The sequence below is a fragment of the Dermacentor albipictus genome, chromosome 7 (assembly GCF_038994185.2).
Source record: "Dermacentor albipictus isolate Rhodes 1998 colony chromosome 7, USDA_Dalb.pri_finalv2, whole genome shotgun sequence".
Lineage (NCBI taxonomy): Eukaryota > Metazoa > Arthropoda > Arachnida > Ixodida > Ixodidae > Dermacentor > Dermacentor albipictus.
The window spans coordinates 68,783,918-68,799,401 of record NC_091827.1 but is presented as its reverse complement, the minus strand read 5'-3'; the positions used below and the strand labels follow the sequence as shown (position 1 = coordinate 68,799,401).

The 15,484-nt window shown below is 47.1% G+C and overlaps 1 protein-coding gene across 3 annotated transcripts in view; it reads right to left on the bottom strand.

Moving 5' to 3' along the window:
- Positions 1 to 15,484, bottom strand: part of LOC139048013 (leukocyte tyrosine kinase receptor-like) — a 178,500-nt gene that overhangs the window by 34,145 nt on the left and 128,871 nt on the right. For all 3 annotated transcript variants that reach the window (XM_070522340.1, XM_070522341.1, XM_070522342.1), the window contains exons 16-21: positions 14,483 to 14,644; positions 12,958 to 13,111; positions 10,970 to 11,086; positions 8,336 to 8,580; positions 4,927 to 5,081; positions 1,883 to 2,012 (exon numbers count right to left, since the gene is read on the bottom strand). In XM_070522340.1, coding sequence (XP_070378441.1) covers positions 1,883 to 2,012; positions 4,927 to 5,081; positions 8,336 to 8,580; positions 10,970 to 11,086; positions 12,958 to 13,111; positions 14,483 to 14,644 — 963 coding nt within the window. The remainder of the gene's footprint in view (positions 1 to 1,882; positions 2,013 to 4,926; positions 5,082 to 8,335; positions 8,581 to 10,969; positions 11,087 to 12,957; positions 13,112 to 14,482; positions 14,645 to 15,484) is intronic.

Sequence of the window (15,484 nt, the reverse complement as noted above, 5' to 3'; positions counted from 1 at the left end):
GATTGCGCTTTCGTCAGGGTACGCCCCCCCCCCCCCCCCCCCAAAGAAAAAACACTTCAGAGACTGGGGCGAACATTATCAAGGGCCATGTGGTGCGATGCGCGGACCAAATCATCTCTCTCGAATATTTTGTCATGATTCTCACCAAACCTCAAGATCGAGTGGACCCTAGATACACTCTACATCGTCTACATCTCGAGCTGGCCTACGCCACCCCCTTTTTTTTACACCCCATACGAAGAACATCTTCTTCCGACTGCGCTCACTGCGGCACCCCGGACTAAATTCTGCGGCACACTGCGTACTTTTGTGACAACCTCGTCACCAGCATTTAATGAGACATCTTAGATAGGTGCTCCACACCGGTAAAGTGCTTGGACCTCAATCCTGCCAATATACAGACAAAAACGTTGCGAAATGTTGCGAAGGTTATACTTGATTTTCATTCGGCACCTTTGTTATGCCTGGGGGCCGTTCAGATGGGGGGAATGCCACCCTGCGGCATGTAGTTGTCACACTTCACGCTACAATTCTTCCCACCTGTCAGCAACCCAAATTGGCCTGTCCCCGCCGGAGTGAAGGTCCGTACAAGACTACGCTTCTTGTCAACTGTCAGCCGTACAAAACTGGCATGAACACGCCGGGGATCGGAGTCAGCGTGCGTTCTCCCTACTTTCCCTGTTTGTGCCCAGTGTTGTGCGGGCATTTCCGACCGTGCTCACCGAAATGGGCAACCAGCTCACCGGCGCCGGGATCAGTCTCCTGACGCCATCTGTCTCCTGACGCCAGATTGGTGGAAAGCATGAACAATGACGACGCAGGCATAAAAGCGGATCCAGATGGCGAGGGAGGAGAAGGACGCTCGGGAACAGTGTTACTGGGACATGCTATGACACTACCATAGTGTGCTCCGATAGTTGGAGCCGTTTGGTAATCTCAACCATGCACCTTTTTGAATATATTCCTTTTTCTTCATTCTCTTAAACGTTGCTCGCAACCCTTTCTCCCGGCACCTGGCACCTGGCGATGGAAACTTCGTCGGCCGCACGGACCCCCGACTTCGCGACAGTGGTAGTCGGCGATGAGATTGACCTCACGGAACTTGGGACGTGCTGACGATCCCAACACCTTATAAAATTTCGACGTGAATAGTGCTTTGCAACCTCCGTTACTCGTTAGTTCTCCCACTGTAACGTATTATGACTTTCTCGTCTCAGTAAATCTTTGTGTGTTTCGGTGTGATTTTCTTTTTTTTAAACCAATGTTACTGCCATGACGTTTTCCTCATGCCAGTAACTTTTTTGGGCGCTTCACTGCGTATTAACTATTGCAGCTTCACTGGAGGTTATATATTCATGATTGTCACATGTCATACAGTACGCGTTACATATATACGTATTTGCAATTTTGTGCTGTGTTCTTACTATGTAATTTTTCTTAGTGCGGATTTCCTTTCTTGTTTTTTTTGTTCGACTCGTAAAGATTTTGAGATGTCCCCCGTCATTTATTTCTATATTTTCTCCTTACTTAGTCATTCGTTTTTAGCTATATAATTTTCGTACAGCACACTTTATGAACGAAAGCTCCACGTGTCGTAGTTGGTGAACAGCAGCAACCATAACAAAAACAACAGCAATTGCTAGCATTGACTGCCTCCCGAACACTTTTTCTATTGAATATGGCAGAAACTTGAGTCAGAACAGACAGAAGTCGAGTCACAAACAAGTGGTTGCGTATGTTTCGACTTCTGTCCGGTTTTTCTCGTGTTTCGGTGTTAACCAGGGGAAAAGACCGAAACTAGACCTAAAGCTGAATCCTCGCTAACATTGCCCACAGCAACAACACAGCTACAATCTTTGTCGTGTTTCCACACCCCGCTCACCGGTTTCGGTCGCGATTCCCTGAGGAACGACTTGAGGTCTCCACCGGGCAGCAGTTCGAGAACGATGAAACGTGGCATCTTCTCAAAGCAGACGCCAATGAAACGGACAATGTTCGGGTGGTTGAACTTGCTGCGAGAAAAAAATAAACGAACATCTGTGACACCAGCGGCCGCAAGTTGCCTGGCTACTGGACTTTGCCCGACCACCGAAGTTTGCCGCAGTGAAGCGTGCATAAGTCGGAACATCGGTACATTCAGATCACTGTCCAATTTGTGCACGTCATATGCAATTTTACAACACTTCTACGCTACATCTGAGAACAAAGGGCCGAAATTAGAAAGCTTCTCGTTCGTCAACACTCGTTGCCACTGGCTGGCCACCTCAGCTAAAAGCATATATTCACTACCAATATTGACTGAAATTTGCTTTTAGGAACAATCCTAGCTTAAGAGATGTTTGTTAATATAGGCCCAGGGTCTGTATGCACAAAGGTTTTCGATAAAAGATGCTTGCCATTGGCCGGTCTTGGTCTGGCAGTCATTGACCTTTGCTAATAATATGTCTAACGTCACAATTGGCTGGCATTTGCTCTGAGGAACGGCTCTATCGAAAGAACCATTTTCGCGCAGACGGGTTCAGGAGCAAAATTTACAAAGCTTTTAGTAATTATATGGATGTGTGTGTGCCAAGTATGATGATCGGCTGACGTTTACTCTTTTTTTGCTGAAAATGGGCCCTGAAGCAGGAAGGAAATAGTAACACGTAAAGAACATTGCACACACTCTAAGACGCTTTTGCTTGACTTATGCTGCAGACTTGACAACCACGGATGCGAAGTGTTTTCGAAAAAAGGCGCCGACGGGTTGACGTCTCTGTGGCTGCCAGTGGCACCCATGTATGACCATGTTTCTTATTCTTACGAGTCATCACTTCTTACAGGAAGTTCTCAATGGAATGCTTACCTCTTTAGTGTGTGGAGCGTGTTTTAACAATGTTAATTTATGTTTGTGCACCTTCAACCCGTTCAGGAGGTAGATGCGTCGTCGACTTTATGTTCACAGACTCCGCTCCTCGGCTTTCTTCGAACTTTACCACATGTTAGGTTTGCGCGCTTTAAATGTTACTAACGGAACAAGAAATGTGATAAGAAATGCAGTAGCAGAATATATTGGCACTCACTGATTTTACATCATGGGTGTTACTACGCCGTAATGTTTGGTGCTGGAGTTCGCAAGTTTCGAGTATGCACTTAGCAAGGGGGAGCGGGGGGTGCATTTTATCAGAGTCCACCCAGTGGATTGTCAATTTCAGCCGCTGCTGAGTGGATGCAGCTCTACGAGAGAGGAGGAGACGAGTGGACCTAGCCAATCAGCAGCGACCGAAATGGACACTCCATTAGGTGGACTCTTACAGAATGCCCTCCCAGCAGCCACTTCTATTTGCGACCATTGCCCGAGTGTAGCTGGAGCCTTTTCAAAGGGCATTAAAGGATCGACGAAGGAACACACACACACACACACACACACACACACACACACACACACACACACACACACACACACACACACACACACACACACACACACACACACACACACACCGGAAGAAAACACCAGAACATAGAAGTAGTGCAGACAAAAAATCAGGGAAGGTCGAACATGTACTGCCATGTTTTGAATTTCTCCCCAACCATGCGTGTCCTAAATGTGGGAATATAAAGATTAAACTGCGCTCATCTGACTGAGCGTGGTGTTTTCATGTCCTCAGCTCACGATTATGGGGTCGCATTATTTTTGGGAATTTCTTTTTCTTCAATTTGATTCTTTTCTGAACAGCCGGTGTGGCGAGCGACCAATGCTAACGATGTCGAAGACCTGAAATCTTACAAGCCATTGAACGAGGTCAAGCAGAACGCAAAAAAATGTAAAAATTTCCTTAGGAAATACAATGTCCGATTTGTTTACTTAGATATTATTCTAAGAGCACACGCAATCTAGTGCGCCTCCTCACGTTGTCACAGCGGACTGGCTTCAATTTACAATGCCCATACGTGGTGTCTACTGGGACAAATAGCGCAACGAAGGCACTCTGAGATCTTACTCCGTGACACTCGCCCCCACCGGACATCACCTTTATTAAGGTGACTGGGCATGTTGGTAGGACATGAATGCAGCTTTTCGCGCACAGGACAAGGACAGAGAAGAGGCTCGTGTGTCCGAGTCTCTTATCTGTCCTCGTCTTGTGCTCAAAAAGCTGCATTCACCACCATTATAGACGCCAATAGTGGTGTGCGTTATGCTGTTACTTTTCCATCTTCCTACTCGGCATCTTTCGCGTGCATACAAAAAGCCTTCGTTTCCTCCAATAAGCTTTGCGGAGTGTACTGCTTCGTCTTTGTCCTAACTTATTCTTGTGACTCGTGTTGCGCGCCACAGTACATGTTCAGTCAATACCAGCAAGCTTCACTTCTTGTTCCGCTTCTCAACATTATACTACAGTTACCTGTTACTGTGTGTGTATGCGCATGTTTATGCGGGAGTGTACTGGGTACGAATGGTTCATTTCATAGCTCACACTTATCACCTGTAGAAGCATGACAAATTTCTGACCAGAAAAACATCTTCACCATCCATTAAAGAACGGCTCTGTCTTTGAACTACTTGCGAGAAAAAAAAATATATGACCAATTCTTTGGCGCAACTCGGCAACCAGCCAACTTCTAAATGCCTTCATTTAGGTGCACGGCCAAAATTATCTGCGTGTCAAGCGATGAAGATAATTGTGGCTCTTTTGAAAGATAGTTGGACGTGCGAATATAGTGTGTGTTTGCAGTTGTTGCTTTCTGTTTTTTTTTTAAATCCAAGCTTATCACGCTGTTCTCTCTCGTTATCTTCACTTTCTCCCACAACGTCTTTTTTTCCTTCTACATTCCCCACAACGCTGAGTAGCGGTCTGGAACGCAGTAGTTCAGGCCAACCTAGCTCTCAGCTTTTTTTTCTAATAATAGTTTTCACTCTCTCCATCTGACTCGGCATCCTCGTACCTCATTATGCAGGCCTCCGTGACGAAGTCTTTCTCCGACTCGGGTGACGAAAGCTCCGGCAGCGTCTTCACGGCAACTGGAATCTCTGTCACTGGAGACGGTGCTTCGCCGGTAGTCGGAGAAGTGGGCGGAACGGTTGTTGGCAGCAGGAAGCCCTGTAACGAAGGTGGCGAGAGCGGGCCAATATGAGGGGTGCGGAGAGACATGTAGAGCATGCCGGCGACTCCACCTTCCTTACAAATTGATGGATCGATCGATCGATCGGTCGATTGACTGACTGACTGACTGACTGATTGATTGATTGATTGATTGGTTTATTGATTGATTGATTTTAACGTACGAAAACAACAGTTTAGCTATAACACACAACACCCAGTCGAATGGTCCTGATTAACTTCAATCAGTTCGAGTTCTTGAAACATGGGGTGGATTTCATAGCGCTGTCACATTGCGCCACTTTTACGAATTACACCAGCTTTTTATTTTTTTGTCAATCAGAAAGGGCGCGACCACATTCTTCGCCGCTCAGAGCTGACAGTATGGTGGAATCACCTTGCAGAGTAAAACACCCGGCGCGGCCCCTAGTATCTCGATGATGGAGTAAATTATCATCTTCATGCCCTTATTGGGTGGCGCCATAAATGTTCTAAGCTTTAAAGGAAGCTGCGCTCTCCTGCGTATAAAACAATGCACCTTTGTGTTTTTATATCATAGAAATATAGATAAGTAATGAATCAATGCTGTTATTGTGTAGAATACTTCGTGTTATCATAAATTTAATGAGTAGAAATAATGTGTTAGAGAATACATTGTTCAAAACTTTTCAGATAACATAATTGCTCTTCTTTTTTTTTGCTAGAAGTGTAGTTTACTTCTCGTAAACCGGAGAGCATCAACACACTAACAGCAATTACTGAGTAGCGGGAAGGAGTGCGCATTCGGTATTCTTACTGTTTTGCAGAAACCTTGATCCAAAACTTTTTTGATTCCGCAAGAAAATCAGCTGAGAAAATGCCGTAATCAATCAAACATAAGACCGAACTATAAGACCGAACTGCAGCAAAGCAAAATTACAGAGAAACCAAGAACGTCAATGCTACACGTTTGTAAGGCGAGTTGATGCAAATTGTGCGTGGCCGCCTGGATTGCTCAATGGCTATGGTGTCGATCTGCTAAGCACGAGGTAGCGGGATCAAATCCCGGCCACGTCGGCCGCATTTCAATGGGCGCGAAATGCAAAAACGTCCGCATGCTTAGATTTAGGTGCACGTTAAAGAGCCCCAGGGGGTCAAAATTAATCCGGAGTCCCTCACTACGGCGTGCCTCATAATCAGATCTTGGGTTTAGCACGTAAAACACCATAGTTTATTAATAATAAACTGTGCATGTCAGCTTCAGCGAAACGTATACGAACACCAAGACGGCTATAGCGCACTGCGTTGTAGTCGCTTTTGCTCTCAAGCATGTTGTGCCGAAGCTCTACGAACGTGCACAACATGTACAAAACAACGACAAGCTTCTGTACAAGTGAATGATTATAGTAATAATAGTCACAAGTTATATACTGGTAAACAACGCAATATGTGTCATCGAAGACGGCGTGATACTACACGAAATGATCCGATCGTTGTGGGCAAACACGTTTGCCCTGGAGACGTTAATGTACGCTACCAGATAAACCGGGAAGTGAAGCCTGCGTTTTGCTTCCTTCTTGCTGTTTGACTTGGACGCACTCATTCAGTTCCGACGAAGCTGTCCTGCCCGTATGCGCACGTCACGAAAACTCTGTTCTACCCTAAACGCCGAAAGAGAGAGAGAGAGAGAAAAAAAAGGCGGGTCAATTAATGTCCACGTACTACATGGCATATGTATTTCTATGTACTGAAATTGGGGTTCATTAAAAATGGTGCAACTTTGCGTAATTGCACTATAGTTTTTCATTATTGTCATTATTTTCTTCGTTTTGTTGTCAGGTGTTTTTTGGGGGGTGGGGGCTTTATTTCTTTTATTCAAGTGGAGTCCTTTCATTCGATTTTTTCCTTCTCGCCAGGAGGCCAGGAAGGGCGGTACCGAAGAATGCGCAGTCTACGGCACAATGTTGTTAAGTTTCGACTAATATATTGGAGCTAATTAGGCCCGTACCATTAATTTTACCTGATCTGCGACGAATTCTCGCTTCTTGTGTCTTTGGGACCTACATTTGAATACAACACTCTGAAGGATCAAAAGAGCTTCTTTTATTTTGTTATGAAAAGTGACGTGCAGGTAGATACCCATTTGCCACGTACTCCAAACCCATGTGAAGTAGCCAAAAAATATCTTCGAAAGAAGACACACGTACAGCTGAGGGCTAAATTCCCAAAACTTTTCGTTAAAGAGTGTTTGTCGTTCGACAAACACTTGTGCTTATTATATCATCAGCTTCAGGGTTGGCTCAAATTTTATGTTATGAACAATTCTGTCGCAAAAGTATTCTTGTGAATACGGGCCCAGTTACCTGCTACTTCGCGCTTCGGTTCTCTGACTGTACTTGCGCGGCAGTGCATTTAGCCACGTAGGCTAAGTGCAACTGTTTGTAATTTAACTTTTCAACAAGGACGTGGTTCGAGACGGCTGGTCTTGCGAATCGAGACCTATCGCCGTCGCTTCCTCACAGAACGCGTTTCGAGTTGCACATAGAGTTCGTTTCACTCGAAACAACATTACACGGTACGCTTTCTTGAGCAACGTTTCTACGCGTTGCCTTTACCTCCAGACTGCTACCGTTTTCTGGATCGGTCACGTTCATTGATATCGGTCACTTTCAGTGAAAGTTTATTGGCTAGGTCAATTGGCACTGTGCTCGCCAATCCAGCGAGAATACTCGCTGGGCGTTATGTAGCAAAATAGTAAAGAAAAAACTTTTCCGAAAGTAGTCGGCCCTCAACGTGACTGATCATGAAGAGGTACAGATTACGCTCACATTGAGGTAATTTATCTAAAAAAGGGGCACGAAAATGTGTTTTTTGTTGCCAGGGGCCCCGGGAGTGACGTCCGTTGCTACCGTAACCATCGCGGTCGCATTTTATGTTTATTGCAGGGTGAACACCTCTGCCAGCGATCTCCAATCTCCCCCTGCCTGCCTGCATCGATAGAATTCATCTTTCACGTCCGGATTATTTTGCTGTCCTTAACTGCATTCCCCTTCCCTGTGTAGTATTCTGGTAGACTACCGACCATTCGATCTACGTATTACATGAGCTGCTCAACTTCAATTTCATAGTCCGTTGCCATACTTACAGAAAACGTGTGTCACAACAGCAGCGAGAAGACAGCCTAAGGCGCCACCAAACGCCAACCCGTGTCCGAGCCCGTGCTCCTAGTGTTCAAGCTAAAGACCCGTCGCGAAACAAATTCCCGCTTAGCGCACCTGGTAAACCTCGCCGAATGCGCCCTGTCCCAGGGCCTTGACCAGGGTGAGGCTCTCGCGCGGGATGTCGGTCAGGTCCTGCAGCGTGCAGGTGGAGCCTCCGAACTCGTAGTTTGGGTTGAACTCGGTCACCATGCCCGTGGCCTGTCGCAGCCTGCTCAGCTGGACCTCCGGGTTGTTGCCGCCCAGAGGCTCGGGACTGAGCGACGAAGGCAGCTTCTTGCGGGAACCGGGACACCGAGGAACTGCGGGCGGGTCAGGAAGGGTGTGGCGTTAGCGTCGCTTCTTCGGGAAAGGAAGTTGCGCACGTGAACAGAGTGCACAGAACCGTAAAATGGCCGGTATTTCATATGAGTATGTAGTGTTGAATACCCAGCAAGCCCAGTCTTCTCATGAGTAAAAACAAAAAGAACAGCGCGAGAAACGGCACAGCCAAGCAGACAAGGACGCCGCACTGGGTCTCTGTCCTCTTTGTTATGTCGCTATTGCGTTGGCTTTATTTATGATGACAGCTCACAAACTAGCTAACTTTTGTGTCTTAGCCATGCATTATAGTATGGTTAGCGGGACTTAGGCTAGTACTTATGGCCGTTAAAGTGAATGGCTCTTTTTTTTTTTTGCTCTTCCTGTCGTTTTCGTGCTGGTCGGTGATCGTTGGCTGGTGGTAGAACCTTCACCGCCTGTGCGAGCCGATGCAAAACATACGAGCCGATGCAAAACGTGCATGTTCATTTCATAAACTAGTTGCGGGGAGCGTTCATCACTGAACATCAGCTTCTCATATCTACCATAGCATGTGCTGCCGCAGAAGATCTTTTGGATGCGTCTAAAAGTTTAGCTGCTACGGTGGAGCGCTAGGAAAGGAGGAAAGGCAACCTTCGTCTTCCTCTTTTCGCCTTCTGCCCCTCTGGCAGCTGCGGGAAAGGAAGATTGCACTCGCCTTGCACGCATGTTTTCTGCGCAATTTTTGAAATCATTCAATCATCTGTCTGCGGTTGTTTTCTAGAATAGACACACGTGGGAGAGCAACAACATCATCCCCGTGGGTGCCGCTATGGTAATCTATATTTACGTCCATATAAAAAGAGAGCGATGCCTCAAAGGGGTTTCGGCTATAGAAGAAAGCATTAGCTGGCGCCACAGAGCGCGAACGGCTTCGACGCCGAACCAGCCCCGACAGGGAGCAGGAGTGATATGTGCTACGGGTAAAATATCAAGGTAGTTTTGTGACTTGTACCCTCCATGCTGTGTTATAAATCGAACTAAAGTTTGTTGGCACGCAGATAGCTAGCAGTTAACACGTTAATGAACGTGCTTTGTTGCACGTCGACTCTTTTCGTCAAAGTGTGCAATGCAATCGGCGAACTTGATTTAGGTCGGTCCGCCTGCCCGTAAAGGTAAACACAACCATGACAAAACGAACGCTTGGGCGCAGCTGCCACTTGGACTAGACTAGTTTTATGCGGCCAAAAGCAGCGTTTCGCGCTCTGGGCCTTCGCGTTGTCAAGTCTAGTTGCATGCATGCCTGAGATGCAGCTGTTCATTGCCGGCATGAATTGTAAGGAACCAAATATAGTGCCTATGAGAATGGCGACTTTTTTATCTTCCCCCCACCCCCTACACTTAATGCAATATTTACTTCCAGCATTTAAATATCGCTGCCTACTGCTCGTGTGTCATAGCAAGATGCGAGGGCATCAAAGACGCCAAGAACGCACGCTTGAAAGCGTACTGCAACCTCTAGCTGCATCTGGGCACACAAAATTTGTCGAGTTGCTCAAAACCGGGGACAAAGGTCATGACAGCACGTACTTGAACAGAAAGCAAGGTCGCAATAATGTAACGCTTCTGTTTCATTTAAATTTCTCTTTGTTTAGCGATAGGCTCCAGAACTAGACACGGCCCACGTTATACTTGAAGAAATGAGCGCTACGACGACGCGGACTAAAGGAGGAACATGTACGACGGACAAGGCGCTTTCTCCTTTAGTCCGCGTCTTCGTTAGCGCTCATATATTCAAGTATGCAAAGCCAACTCGCCCACATCAAGCTTCTGCGGCCCACCTTATCAAGGAAATCGGTCCATGGCATGTATATATGCATCTATGTATGTGTATACCCAGGGATGTGCACGGGAAAACAACCACCGTCGTAGCGCCATCAGTAGTGCAACGCACGTTTAATGTCCAGGTTGTGGTTGCGGCTCCCACCGGCGGCAGGTTGGCTTGATATGACTTGATTTTTCCATAAATTATTTTGAGTCACTGCTGTACTTGTGTAATCGCGTTACTCTTTTTTCTGCTGTCTGTCGCTCCGTTTGACAACCACAAGGAACTGAACCTACCTCGCTCGACTCTCTTTTATACTGTGATCTGCAAAGAACGGTGTCGTAATGAAGGCAGATAAAGCGTGATAAGTATACGTCACGTGACACTGATACCATGGAAAAGAGGTTGCGCGTCGCTTGGGAGACGCCGGCACCTGAAAGACTTCCTGCTGCCCCCTCTTCTATATAGCTTGTGCTTGTGTCACGACTGGCAGGTTTGTTCAGGAACAACAATGGGCTAAATTGAACGAGGACATGCGCATCCTTGCGTATAAAACTGACTGCAGGGAGAGACTTGTGCAAACTCACATCCAACGACGAAGAAGAGGATGATGGCGACCGTGACCAGGATGCAGAGGATGATGACTACGAGGTGGTGAGTGGGCAGCTTGTACTCGCCGTTGGTTCTCGCGTCGCCGGAAGCAGCTGCGAAATGCAAAATAAGTGCAGAAGGCCCGTCAGGCAGTGAATGCCGCGTCGTCATCCGCATGTTTGACGCCTATGCCATCAATTCGTGTCCGCTACTATAGCTGCACTTAGCGGCGACTGGAAAAAGACAGTCGCAGGTAAACCTGTAATACGTCGATGAGGGAGCGTGATTACATAATGATTAGCGTGTGACATTTTCGCGTCAATCGTCACACTGTAGGTCTGGCTTAAAATTAAATGACACAAAGAAATAGGGCGCCACATGAAAGCAGATCTTCAACGTCACACAAGATGGTTTTTATGGCCCATCTTTGTGTAAGGGGTACAACAACAACAACAACAACAAAAAAAAACGACCACGGGCTCTGTAAACACAGGCGGCGATAGTTTCCCGAATCTACGTGATGCTGCTTTTCTTTTGTCCCCTACATATCACAGCTATAACCTATTGCAGATATCGCGATGTATCTCCCGTGATGACGTGCTGACAATATAATTGACATTGCATCCTGAAGAACCGCAGCAAGTAATTTGAGCGAGTCTGTACAAGTGTATGATTACCCACAGCGCGAACAAATCAGACGAATCACAATGTGGCGTGCCGTCATCTTCACTTTGCGTCTCTTCGGATCTGTTCGCACTGTAGATAAACGATGCGTCGAGATGCTCTTTCTTTTCCTCTTCATTTTCTTTCCACGACGAATGTGCCCCAGGGCGATTTCTGTGTCCTTCTTATTTATTGTCCTTCTTCTTCTCACTGTCTCTATGGACGGAACCTGTGATAACTGCTACTGTAAAACAAACAAACTAATGAACTGCGTGTTCAGTGTCAAGCAAGATAGAAGAAGTTCCCTCCCAGCGTACGCATATGCCATCGAATCAATTCAAATCAATTCAAGTAACGGTTAGTTTCCAACATCGAGTTGGAGATGTATTGGAGAAAAGATGCCCCAGACATCGCAGGAATACTTGAATTGTGATGTCCGTCACTTAAATGTAAGATTGGTTAGAAGTAATTGTCATTTCGTGTCGAAACGCCTAATTTTTCTCGCAACCAGCCGAAGTCGTTGCAGACTCGACTCACGTTGGATACCACTCGACATTAATCCTTAGTGTCTCTTTAACCCTTTCCACGCAATTGACAACAAATATTCGTCCAAACATTTTTTTTTTCGTTAATAGCGGCCAAGGTCGAGCTCAGCTCTTCAACGGTATACGCTGCATTTCCTAGCAACGCCACGGACGAGTGAAGCTTCGTCTTCGTGTTTATAGTTGTGCTTTTGGCAGATGGCGAGACGCGTGATCCATCTCACAGCGCGAGCAAAAGCGAATATATTCTTTCTAGGGAAGTAAAACGTTTTTTTTTTTCGACGACTGTGGTCCTTAAAAATAATTCGTCCATCTTTTGTCACAATTCCGGATGACAGCGCGTGGCACGCTCTAAGCACGCCAAGGAAGGAAAGAGTGGAGAAGGAAGGCAGGTAGGTTAACCAGTTTAGCTTAACCGGTTTGCTACCCTACACATGGGAGCGGGATGGGGCGGGGTTGAAAGATGGGGAGAAGAGATGGAGAGCACATAACACGTACGGCACACACATCGTTAGTTACAGTCTGTCACACTTGCGCGGTACGTGACATCACTGTCACAGCCGCTTGTCCAAGCCCGTCTCCTTCATAAACCGAAGCAGTCCCTTCGTCGCCTTCAGCTGCGATGTCTTCTGTCGGCAATATGTGAAAATAGTTGCAACTGACAATGGTCTATTGTCAAGGTGCGCTAGAACGGACGCCAGGGACTATCTCTGAACATTATATTCAGGACAGTCGCACAGAACGTGTCCCAGCGGTCTTCCCATGTCATTTGTCCTCACCGTGGCAGTTGTGGCCATCCCGTGCCAGCCTGAAGCCGACGGGACATGCGCACTTGAAGGTGGCCGGCGACAGGGTGCGGGTCAGGCAGAAGTGCCGGCACGGGCAGCGGACGTCGGTCGCCGAGACGATCACCACCATCGCGTCGCCGAGACCCTGTGGCGAAGGAAGCGAAACGGGGAGCAGAAAAAAGTTGGAGGCGGAATTGGAGTGAGGAAATAAACTCGCAGGGTCTTCACTTGATTAGCGGGAGCAACTGTTATGCGATAAGCATTGTGGCCGTGCTATCTATCGTTCGATGATTATCCATCGACATCCGTGGTAAATTCAACCCTCCGGTGTTGGGCATCGATCGGCGAACTGCTTCGAACCTATGATCTACGTGCGACGCCTGCCAACCCCATTACAATCTCGATCTACTGATGCTGTCCATTTTTACTTCCCTTCGCTTTCCTCGGCGCGTTTACCAACGACATCAGGGCGAAGCCCGCACCTTTCTTTTTCGTGGCGCGTGCGCTTCGTTTTGTATACAAGGAGCGAACGGGCAATAAAGCAATGGTAGCCCAGCGCTTCGTTGTGGTTGCCTCTGTCTGCCGTCTGCAAATCTTTTTTTTTCTCCAGCACAACGTAATTAAAATTGGTCACAGGGAGTCTCTTGCTTAAATCGCACGTATCGAAAACACGTTCTACTATTATCGCTCATAAATATTTGCAACCGTAGTGCACAAACGCCTTACTTTGGTATCGTTGTGTAAAGGAGGCAAGCAATTACTTGCAGAAGTTTACTTTCATTAGTTGCATTACTGCAGCTGCGCCTTGAACCCATTACTTGATCATGCATGTGTCGGGTGCAAAGATGGCGTCACTATCGCGCCACGCATGATGCAATCGAAGCTATATTTAGCCTCTCGCTCGGCGTTCAGAGAGACGTTGCTCGGCGGTATGGTTCGTCGATCTGAGCGTGAGTGGTCGCGTTTGAGAAAATTCGCTCAGTCACAGCCAGTAGAAACCATAAACTCAAACTTGCGCTCGTGAGGACTGGCAAGGCCTACAAACAGGTATAAATGTCCAATTTTACAACCCGGCTGTTCATGCGACCATAGGAGCGCTAGAAACCGCTATATGCCGATTTTCACAGCTGTATATATAGAATGTGCGGAAAACTTTGAAGCGTTTTTGTCAATTAGGCGCAAATTAAAATTTCTAGACCCTCGTTTTCGGCCCGTTTATATGAAACGCGCCAGAAGGCTCTGCGCTCGCCTCTAAACGGACCAACAATGCAAGGGAATTCATATGTATACAGGAAATGCCAGGCCACTCCGTGGGGTGACGTGTACCGAAATTTTGAAGCGCACGTGTAGGTTATGTGCTTTCAAAGTAATTGCCGAGTATACTTGCCTTCACCCAACTTACATGCATTGTACACGGCACGTAATTGTGTTTGTTTTACTTTTCTTTTTTTGTTCCGAATAAGCCCCGTAGAAACCAGCACAATAAGCGAGACACATTCCGGCCGGAAACACTCGCCTTGCCGGGGTGCGGCTTAGCGTCGTCCGCGTCCGTCGAAGCGGCCGAGCCGAGGCGGCACGGCGTGGGCAGGAATGCGGCCTCCAGGCGGCTCGGGTGCACGTACGAGGTGCCCCCGTGGCCGCTGCGCTGCGCCGTGTCCGTGACGGCGGCGTCGCCTCCCTGCAAAACGTACGGTGGTCTTAGGTGGTCGAGTGATCGGCAAACATCGGGGACCAAACCGAAACCTTTTCTCTTTTTTTTCGTTCCGATTTCTGGCTCCGGTTCGGCAGCGAAAGCGGCTCGGTTCCGGTTCAGCTCCGGAGCGAGAAAAATAACGTTTCAAATCGGTGTTAACCAGTTTAGGCTCGTTTGCACTATGTAAGGATACGCGCAGGAAATCTGCACACAGTTATTTTGTGCAAGAACTCGAAGTTGCTCCGTAGCTGCCCGGGAAGATAAAGTAAAGCTACCATTGCTACCACTCCTAAAATTCCGAGAAGCTCGCGCGCGTTTACAAATAAGATAGCATGGTTGAGCCAAAAGTGCAGGCATTGCGTGTGTGAAAAGATGTACAGAGAAAGTGGCCAACATGAACAAACGCCCCTTATTTTTTCTTGTCGGTTTCATTTCGGAAAGAGAGAAGAAAAAAAGTCATCTTTCCGGTTTAATGTTCGTTGGCGCCGAAACAGCGTTCTCCTTTTTCGGATTTCGGTTCACTTCCGGTTCAATATCCTGCTGCTGGTGTCGTCAAGAGATTTATTGACTCCGACAAGGGCAAGCGAAAATGCACTGACTGCTGATAGCCGGGTCAGTCCATGTTGCATTTTCAAAGTACTCAATTGTGTTTTGATTTATACTGATAACGGGCCTGATTTGTTGAGGTTTCTCGCGCACTGGCTCATTTTTCACAAAAACGAAAAACAAGAACACTATTAAGCGTATTCCCCATCAAAACGTAAGCATTTTTCACACGGTTGTGCGAGAGAGGTACATCATCAGCGGACGCTGCCGACAGTGCTG